The sequence below is a fragment of the Hyposmocoma kahamanoa genome, unplaced genomic scaffold (assembly GCF_003589595.1).
Source record: "Hyposmocoma kahamanoa isolate Upper Pololo Valley unplaced genomic scaffold, ASM358959v1 85398, whole genome shotgun sequence".
Classification (NCBI taxonomy): domain Eukaryota; kingdom Metazoa; phylum Arthropoda; class Insecta; order Lepidoptera; family Cosmopterigidae; genus Hyposmocoma; species Hyposmocoma kahamanoa.
The window spans coordinates 28,542-38,591 of record NW_020654255.1 but is presented as its reverse complement, the minus strand read 5'-3'; the positions used below and the strand labels follow the sequence as shown (position 1 = coordinate 38,591).

Genomic DNA, 10,050 nt, shown 5'->3' with positions numbered 1-10,050 from the left:
ATTATACAGGACTTGAAACAGGAGATAATAAAAATCGGTTCTCACTACTCCAAGTATATTGAGAGAGAAAAACGCCTTGAATTGGGGAATAGCAAAATCATTAAAATAATTGCTCCTTATGATAAAATGTAGGCGCTATTTATAAAAATGAATAGTCATGCCTGAACAGCCACCATTACAGGTAGATGATTTTCTTCAAAATGAAATGGGACCACTATGGAGGGACCCTCTTCCCAACAATAAAAGAATCATGAAAATCGGTTAACAAATACCGGAGTTATCGCGTAACATACATACGAAAACAGTCGAATTGAGAACCTCCTCCTTTTTTGAAGTCGGTTAAAAATTTAAGCATGTTTTAGATAAAGAAGTATGGAAAGACAACAAGAGTCTAGATTCCACACAATTATGATTCAAAGTGTATTCCATAGCATTTAAGTTTATTCGAAAAGAGCAATTCCTAGAGTTTCTTGCTCGTTCTTCACAGGAAAGTAAGCATAGTAGCTTACCATCAGGAACACTACTTGTTCGTCCCGTCACTTGATATTATAAAGAAAAAAGTTAAACCAGAGAATAAATAGTACAAGAAAGTGATTGGTAGAGACATTTGGGTCAGAGGTCTACTCCCACTCTCCGAACCGCCATCTGTCCGAAACAATTACAGTCAAATAAGTAATACTCGACTAAATTAAAAAAAAACAACTCGAAAAAATTCCTTCGATCCGGCCGGATTCTAACCGACGTCTTCTAACATACCGTGCCAGACGCTATACGAACTAAGCTTAGTGTTCGATCTTTGTATTAATAATTATAACTAAGTAGTGGAGTAATTTCACAAAAATAATAGAATAGCGGTAGCGCAAAGAGCGATTCGACATAAGTCTCGAATTATGTGCACGAGACGATCAGGCACGCCGAGATTGTACAGCTTGTAAAGTAAGCCGTTGTGCCAGACTTTGTAGAAAGCTTTTGCCACATCGAAGAAGAGGGCGCCGGTGGGCATGAAGCGGGGGCGATCGAAACCTTCGGAGATATGCTCCACTATCCGGTGCACTTGCTGGACGCATAAATGCCTAGCTCTAAAGCCTGTCTAAAAACTGTTCGTCGGGTAGGAGGTTGTGGAACATGACGTAGTCTCTGAAGCGGGCACACAGGATGCGCTCATAGAGTTTGACCATGGTGTTAAGCAGGGAGATGGGACGGTAACTTGACGGTTCAGATGGAGGTTTCCCGGGCCTGTTAACACCGATGAGCACCACCTCTTTCCACTTTTGCGGAAAGATGCAATTGGTCAGAGCGGTGTTAAAAATTGCAGTCAGGAGACAGATGTGGGGTGCAGAAAGCTGTTTAAGCACCTTGTTGGACCTGAGGCTTTGCGGGGCTGAAGGTTCTTTATTGGTCCGCGATTCTACTTCCTTTGGGGTGACCGGGGGGAGAGGAGGGTCGGAGGGCGGGAGGGTTGCTCTGAGTTCGACCTCGGAGTCCACCTGGAGGAGATGGCGATGGATGGAGGCTCTAAACTTAGTATCCCCCCAAGCAAACAGCACCCCTATTTATAAGGTGATATCCCCACAAGTCTGCCCACGTGCCGTTAGCCGACCATCTCGTAAACAACGTTGTAAAAGAACAGCTGCTTCTTAGTGCTAACGACTGAATGCTATGGCTTTGCAAACAATTTACGGAGCCAATTATATCACTTGTACTAATGACTGCACAGTTGCATACTCGTGACACGCCAGAGAAAAGAGTGCCCCACTGCTCCGCTGCGCGCTGGTTTTGTACCGTTTGCAAAAACAAGCCGTTTACTCCTGCACGTGCTGTTTTATGCGCCATAACAGGAAGCGCACGATGGCGCCTCCGTTATATTTATATTTGAGTCTAAATTTAAATAAAAACAAAAACTTAAAACGCGTCTTTTTTCCCTAATAACAATAAACGATCTAAAACCGGAATGCGTTCCCTTCACGGAGTAAATAGACTCAGATGGGGTATATGAATGCATTGCTTGCTCATGGTCAAAATAAATATATAATAATCATAATAAAGTATTCTTTAATAATTATTACATACAAAAATCGAACACAAAGAAAAAATCATTAATTGACCCAACAGGACTCGTACCTGCGACCACGGTATTCCGTCTCCATTGCTTTACCAACTAAACTACAGGTCGACGAAATTCTTCTATGTGTCTGTTATAGATCTTTACATTGAATTTACGCCTTTCGACACCGTAAGCGACATCTGTGAGAGATTTTATGTTTGATTTTGTTGTGTTGTGTGATTTTTCTCGGGTTAAGGAGACTGGTATCATGACTGTGGTATCAGTACATTTACTCAAATATTTTATATGCCCGTAAAAATATACATAATTTCAATAAGAAAGAAGATATCCATAATATTAACCTTAGAGTTAAGTCCAAACTCATGGTACTACGATTTCGTTTAACCAAGGTAAACAACTCTTTTATGGGGAATTTATACGTTTTTACAATAAGATTCAGGAGCATATATTAAATTATATTATTATATTATCATTTCCTAAGTTTAAAAACTACATTAAAATTTTTTTGATCGAAAAATCATATTACAAAATTGAAGACTACGAGTTAGATAAAGATGTATGAAAAGACGACATGGCTCCAGAATCCACACAAATTTGATTCAAAGTGTATTCCATAGCATTTAGGTTTATTTGAAAAGAGCAATCCCTAGAGTTTCTTGCTCGTTCTTCTCAGGGAGCTCAGCGTAGCGAACGAGCAGCAGCTTAAATGTGACGTTTTCAAGTGTAATCTTTCACTTTGACTTTGACTTTAGGAACTTTCTCACTCAGCCGGTAACTTTCCAGTTGCCACAAGCTGACGTTGATATCGGTTTTTGTGAACATATTGTCTTCGAAGACTTTTACAAACTTTGATGCATATGTGCATTTTTTATAGGATCTGCAAGAATTAATGGACAACTCTTCACGTGGAGTCATATATTTCAGCATGGGTTCTATAGTAAAATCGTCAGCTATACCAAAAGAGACTATAAATAAATTAATAAAAATTTTCGGGTCGCTGAAAATGACTGTATTGTGGAAACTGGATGACGTGCCCGCGGGATTACCAAATAATATTCATGTTAGAAAATGGTGGCCACAAGCCAATATTTTAGGTAAGTATTCAACTTTTAAATAACCCGCACGATGACTTCTCCGAAGCCATAATCGAATCCTTCAGTAGGACTGATGTTATTGACACAATTCAATTCGGCAACACCGAATCAAAACTTCTGACATCCCCTGGTTACTACTTTTCGTGATTTAACGATACCGATAGCTGATTGTGGTAGATGCAGCCACCACAAGGGGGTTGGGGTGGTGAGGAGCATAGTCGAAGTTTACCCTCGATGCCTGTCTCATGAATTGGGCTATTGTGGGGAGCCGTAAATCTATATTTTTTTTTTTTTTTTTTTTTTATTGTGACTCGGCAAAATGACTGCACCGCGCCTGATGGAAAGTGCGAATACAGTCCAGAGATGAGAGTAACGGATGGAAAACACAAATATCTTCACTCCGTCACTATCATTTTGCCGGTCTGGCCAAATGCTTCTTCACACTACGTTTGAAGGACCCGATGTTATAGAGGGGAGGGAATACATGCGCCGGGAGTTGGTTCCACAATTTGATGGTTCGGCATAAGAACGAATTGCCAAACTTTTTAGTGCGGGACGGTATTAAACTGACCGTCCAACTGTGGCAACGCAGTCCGGCACGGGTGGTCCGCTGATGGAAAGGAGAGGAAGGGATAAGGTTGAATAACTCTTCAGAGCACTCACTCACTCAAATCTATATGGAGGTTAGCGTTACGCAGGTACCACGGTGCACCCGTCGCGTTGCGCATGAATCTATTTTGAAGAGCCTGCAGGCGGTGTATAAGCGCGGGATTTACCTGAACGAATGCGACGCTGGCGTACGTTTAGATTTGACACTCCAGGCAATCTCCGATTGGGGCAATACCAATCTTGTCAAATTTAACGCTACCAAAACGCAGGCGTGTCTATTCTCTACAAAACGGAGTCCCTGTGAGCGGACTCTGACTTTTCGTGATATATCCATACCGATAACCGATTGTCTCCAGCTACTTGGAATGGACCTGTCATCCAATCTGAACTTCAGCAGATACATTGAATCCATAGCCAAAAATGCAGCAAGGAAGCTTGGCATCCTTTCCAAGGTGATGCGTTACTTCACACCGGGATAGGTCCATACCTTTCTACATAAGTTTTGTTTACAGTGCCCCTGTCTATCAACCTCTTAGCACAATTGCCATACAGCTCATAGTTTTATTTAACGTAATGATCGTCATATTTTACGTTTATTTTCAATTATTTCAGCGCACCCTAACGTCCGTCTCTTCATAACCCATAGCGGCGGCCTTAGCACAATCGAAGCAATCCACTATGGAGTCCCTCTTCTCGCCGTGCCTGTGGGTGGCGATCAGCCCGTCAACGCTCGTCAAGCTGAGCTAGCTGGATATGCACGTGTGGTGCCGTATGAACCAACATTTGCCTCAAAGTTGGAGATAGTTTTGACAGAAATGCTAAGTAATGATAGGTGAGCTAATTGTATTTATTTTTTCTCCTTAGTCACCCACACTACGACTACTACTACTATCCAGGAAACTCACTAGAACCAATATAGAACTGCTCGTTACACGAATTGATGTTGTTCCTACATGGACCTTAACACCTGGCGTGCAGAGTAACAAATAACCAATGGCATACTAAGATTGTTAACACGTAACAACCGTTTACATACTTAATTGTTTTTTTTTGTTTGCTACCAAATTTAAAATATGACAGATATGAAGGCGGAGGATATTATAAATTTATCAAAGTGTATTTGATACAATTTCGATTGGCATAAGGTATAAATTTCAATGCTCTGAGACCGACCTTAGGGTATCGCAGAGCATTTCTCTATGCTATATAAAAATATACATAGGATTTGGTAGCAGAATCCGCCGTTATGCGTTGGAATCAAGCGGTATCCGGAATAACTCAATCCAGTGTCGGGTTGTTTGTGTTGTCGATGGTCTCTTAAGCCGGGTACGCACTAGCGAGCTGTAACCGTAACCGTTGTATGTTGATGTTGCCAAAAATCGTAGCGCGTACTTGGTTCGGACCTTGACACGAGCGGAACGCGTGCCATTCGCAGTGAGTCGACTATAGTCAGGTACACATACTAGCGAGTGAAGACTGCTTCACGCGTACACACTGGATCCTCTTTACTGTACCTGTCACGTTATAGATACAGCTCAAATGCGTACTCGGATTTTAAAAAACATTGGCTTTATGTGTAGGTATTTTCTTACCCTCATAAGTGCTCAGGTGAAATTCAAGGTCAAATAAATTTTGGCGGTTGGGAGCAAGGTGTGTGATCCGTACCGCTCTGTGTGTGGAATACGGTGATGGAACACGGTCACCATGGTTAAGTTGCCAAAGATGTGCGGATAGTTTTCCCAGACACCACGCCATAAATGATATTGTGCAACGGGCGATGGTGTCGGCTAATGTCCCTTGCGTGCTCGAGTCCCCGGGTGTGAGCCGAGTCAACGGTAAAATGCCAGACGGTTTGACATGGGTTCCATGGCGGAAAGGTCGTTGTCTTCTGTGGGACGCAACACGTGTAAGTACTTTTGCTGCGTTTTACTTAAGACAAACTTCGCAGTTGGCAGGTTCCGCGGCTGAAAATGCCGTGACACTAAAACATGCTAAATATTCTGCCTTGGAGCCGATGTACGACTTTGTACCAGTCGCGGCCGAGAAGGCCACCCCAGGGGTTCGGGAGCTCGGGACTTGTTTAAAGAGTTACGATCACCGCTCTGAGTCGAGGTTAATTCAGCAAGTGTCCATTGCCGTTTAGCGAAAGTTTTGTGCCGGGTAAGATACGGGGTGGGATTTTTTTAGGTTAGATTAGTTTTTTAGGTAAAAAATCTCTAACAGTTTTTTTATTTTAGTAATTATTGATGACTACGGTGCTGATCTTTGTCTACAAATATTAATGTATCAAATTACACTTGAAATCGTCATACTGACATAAACTTTTCGAACATCGTCACGTTTCCGCCATCCCACCTTCCTCCAAGTAGTAGAGCCGATCTCCACATCATATATAGAATAGAGTTATTTATTTGGGACCATGATCCATGGTAATGTTAGTAATACAGTAAATTTTTACATGCTATGGTTAGTACAATACAAAATTACTTAATTCTAGAGAAATGCCACGTCTAGACCACTACCCTACGCACGTGTAGTTAACAACGGCTAGGATATGCGCACACGCATCATGAGTGAGGCAGCCTTCTTGCGCATAATGGCATGAAAACTATCTGTGTGCGTCTCGGGATGCACTACAGTGTCACGGCAGCCCCATTAGCATCCTAAAAGCGTTGTTATATTGCACCCTTAATGTATTCAGGGTTCTCTGCGTATACTTCTATATGCCTAGCGTTGTAAGACCACGCGGGCATTACATTTGTTGCTTCCCCGACGACGTCTAATGATGTTTATCTTTCTAATATTCCAGTTACTACCACCGAGCGAAATATTTGTCGAAAATTTTTAATAACCGCCCAACACCACCGTCTAAACTAATATCGCACTACGTTGAATTGGCTATTGAAACTAAAGGTAAGTCTGAAGCGATTATTTAAAATCTCTATCAGAAATGGGGAAATTGTAAATTTTTTAACGCAACACGTGATTCTGTAATAGGTATCGTGTGTACAATAACATGTCCTTAACATAACTACCGTAATCGACATTTTATCGAAATTGAGTTATTAACATATCTGGAATCAGCGAAACCAGATCTATATTCAATTCAATTCATTTATTAATTCGTTATTACAGGTACATGATATAGATGGTAATAATAATTTTATGGAATTTCTGCAATAAGCCAAAGTGGCATACGAAGTCAATTAAATAAAAATGTAATGTCAAAATAAAAATAAAAGAAAAATGGATACAATGTCAAAAAACTAATAATAATTAAAAAGTCTAAAAATATTAATAACTAAATGGTACCCAACTGTCAGCATTTACCTATTCTAAGAAACTGTCATTAAAATATTCTTCTATGCTATAGTAACACTTGTCAATTAATAATTGTTTTAATACATGCTTGAATTGCATTCCACTAAGATTTTTTATTGCGTCTGGAATTTTATTAAATATTTCGGGTGCCATGTCAACAACGCTATTTTTGTATAGGGCCGTTTTACATATATTTCTTCGGACCATATATTTCCTGGTACGAAATAAGTGCGCTTGTGAACTTATATAAGCGGTGTAAATTGTGAACTTATAACCCCATATAAGCGGTGTTTTTATATCTTATTTCATTTAAATATGTAAATTCTACATTATACAAATTTATTTTTAACTAATTGTCTTCTCGTGCAGCGCAGTTGTGGTATACGTCGAATACAGGGAAAAATTCCTTCGATCGATCTTTGTTATTATTAATTACAAAGTTCGTCTTAATGTTTCATTTATTGTCATGATACATTTTACTAACCATTGTAATTTCCACAGGAGCTTACCACCTTCGTTCGGCGACGTATTTGTACAAATGGTACGAAAGATGGATGCTGGACCAAGTGGCATTCCTTGTATTGGTACTATACGTGTTGAAGAAAGTAATACAGACAATTTGTAGTACGATGTGCAGAAAGAAACAGGAGGTGCAGATGAAGGAAGGTTTATTACAAAAACAGAAATCAAATGCAGGGCGTAAAAAGAAGGTGCAGTAATAATTTTTGGACGTCTTGAATAAAATTACATTCCAGATGAATTGACTATCTATAATTTTTTCTATTACACACGCTTCCTACCATGAATGAACAAAAAATAGTCATGTTCATTTGTAAATTATTAACATTATCATTAACAAAATTATTAACAACATTGCAAGATTATATTACTAACACTTTTGTTCCATGACTGTTTACAAAATATTTAATATTAATAAATTGACAATTTTTAAATCTTTATTTGGTAGTAACGTAATAAGTTTATAGTATTATAGGAAATTAAACTTATTTTCCATATTTAAATCGCGTATATTTGTTTTTTCAAACAAACCAAAGTTTCGGACCTTTTACAGGTCCCATGGTCACGGTTGACTGAGGTGGTACAGTCGCCAACCAGTTACGTCCAATATTAATGCAAACTACCCTATTTTTTACTATAGTTTCAAAAGTTATTAATTAAATACCTTATTTTTAATTTTTAATTTTTTATTTATTAAGGCTTTGGCAAAGCCATCAGCCTAAACATGAAGTTTAATTGTTTCTGTACATATGGCCGCCACAAAGAGGATAGGCAATTTGAGGCGGCGTGCTTCGATTGACTCGGGATTCCTTAGAACGGGCCGATACGGGTATTTTAGTTCGAGATTCGTATAGTATAATTTCGCCTTTTAATCTTCGATTAAGGTACAATAGCACTATCCTATTCCACTTTAAACTAGATTTCACAAAATAATTAATGTATGTATATGTATATATATATATATATATATATATATACAATGTATGTACACTTATATGTTTCTGCATATATTTAAGTCTAAGTAGTATATGTATGTTGTATATGTTGATATGTTTGTATGCGGCTATTTATTTATTAATATTATTGTTATGTTGTTATATCTGTTAATTGTTTAGTTTAAGTTTCTGTAATGGACGAAAATTTTTATTTTCATTTTTAAATATTATTCCATCGGCCTGCGCGCATGTGTCACGCGATAGAATAATTTGTTAATCATTTGTGGAACATGTTGTTGGTTCATATTTAGTTATTTATTCTTATCAATGTTTGTTATATTTTCTTGTTTAATATGTAACTGTTTGTGTTCTTCTTATAAATAAATAAATAAATAAATAATTGAAAGTCAAAATAAAAACGACACTTTTCCCTCCAAAATGCCCAAAGCGAATCTGTTTAATTTTACAAAGAAACATTCCAATTTACGCTACATTGTTTTACAAATTATTTTATTGTAACAACATGAATTTTTTATTAAGTTAAATTTATTGTATAATATGTAATGGAAATTAGAATACGTTAAAACATATTAATTAGTACTGCATTACTATTTAAATCTGGAAAAATAGTTTCATTTCCTATGTGTAACAGCCACGGCGCTAGTAGTAAGTATATGGAGCCCATGGAGTGCGTCACAGGCGCACCAACCAAACACCACACACAAGACACTGACATTCCTATGTACGCAATCAAATACACACAATTAACAAATAGTGTGTTATGTAATGACTAAATAATAAAAAGGAAAAAACATCATATTCATAATATATGACATATTCATAATTTATTAACATAGTTATTATATAAGTAAATACCATGATTTTTTTATTCAACTATCATTAGATCGATACCTCCAATGAACACTAAGCCAACTTAATTTTTGGACCTGTTCTGTTTTTATTTTGTTTTTTGTTTCTTTTTTCTTACAAAATTCGTTTTTTTTCGTTCTTGTTTCTTTTTTTCACAGAATTCGGGGAGCACAACTAAGATTATATTTATATTAAACCGCCATATTTATTTACTAAGGCAAATAAATATGGCTGTTTACAAAAATAACAGAAGACGACCAAAAAATAAAGATGGCGTAGTGTTCATTGGAGGTATCGAGATTCAACACGAATCAATTTATTACTACGATATTCAATCTAAAATAGAAAGAAACTACATATTTTGCTAACTATAAACGTGAGAGTAAAACGTATAATAAAGGAGTATGACATGATGAGTAAATACAAACATACATACACATACACAGACATAAAAAATCGATTATTTTGACGTTAAAAAATACGAATTCAACACATTGACTTACAAATAAATGGACGACGGGTCTAATACAAAAACCACGAAAAAAATGTCCCATATCAACCTATTCGAAATTTAAATTGTAATGTCATCGCAGTATCGCGCTGTCAGTCGAACAAATGAAGACTAAAGCAGAGTTTG

At 37.7% G+C, this 10,050-nt stretch overlaps 1 protein-coding gene across 1 annotated transcript; it reads left to right on the top strand.

The window, feature by feature from the left end:
* The first annotated feature begins 157 nt into the window (after window positions 1–157).
* LOC113234604 (UDP-glucuronosyltransferase 2A3-like) lies at window positions 158–7,941 on the top strand. The gene is made up of 6 exons (XM_026469957.1): window positions 158–181; window positions 1,113–1,202; window positions 2,940–3,159; window positions 4,381–4,600; window positions 6,578–6,681; window positions 7,591–7,941. The coding sequence occupies exons 1-6, from the start codon at window positions 158–160 to the stop codon at window positions 7,806–7,808; spliced, it is 876 nt and encodes a 291-aa protein (XP_026325742.1). The 3' UTR covers window positions 7,809–7,941.
* Window positions 7,942–10,050: the final 2,109 nt, after the last annotated feature.

Coding starts and splice junctions, on each gene's coding strand:
- LOC113234604 (XM_026469957.1), top strand. CDS start 158: ATGCCTGAACAGCCACCATTACAG. Junction 3,160..4,380: donor GCCACAAGCCAATATTTTAG/GTAAGTATTCAA, acceptor CAATTATTTCAG/CGCACCCTAACGTCCGTCTC. Junction 6,682..7,590: donor ATTGGCTATTGAAACTAAAG/GTAAGTCTGAAG, acceptor TAATTTCCACAG/GAGCTTACCACCTTCGTTCG.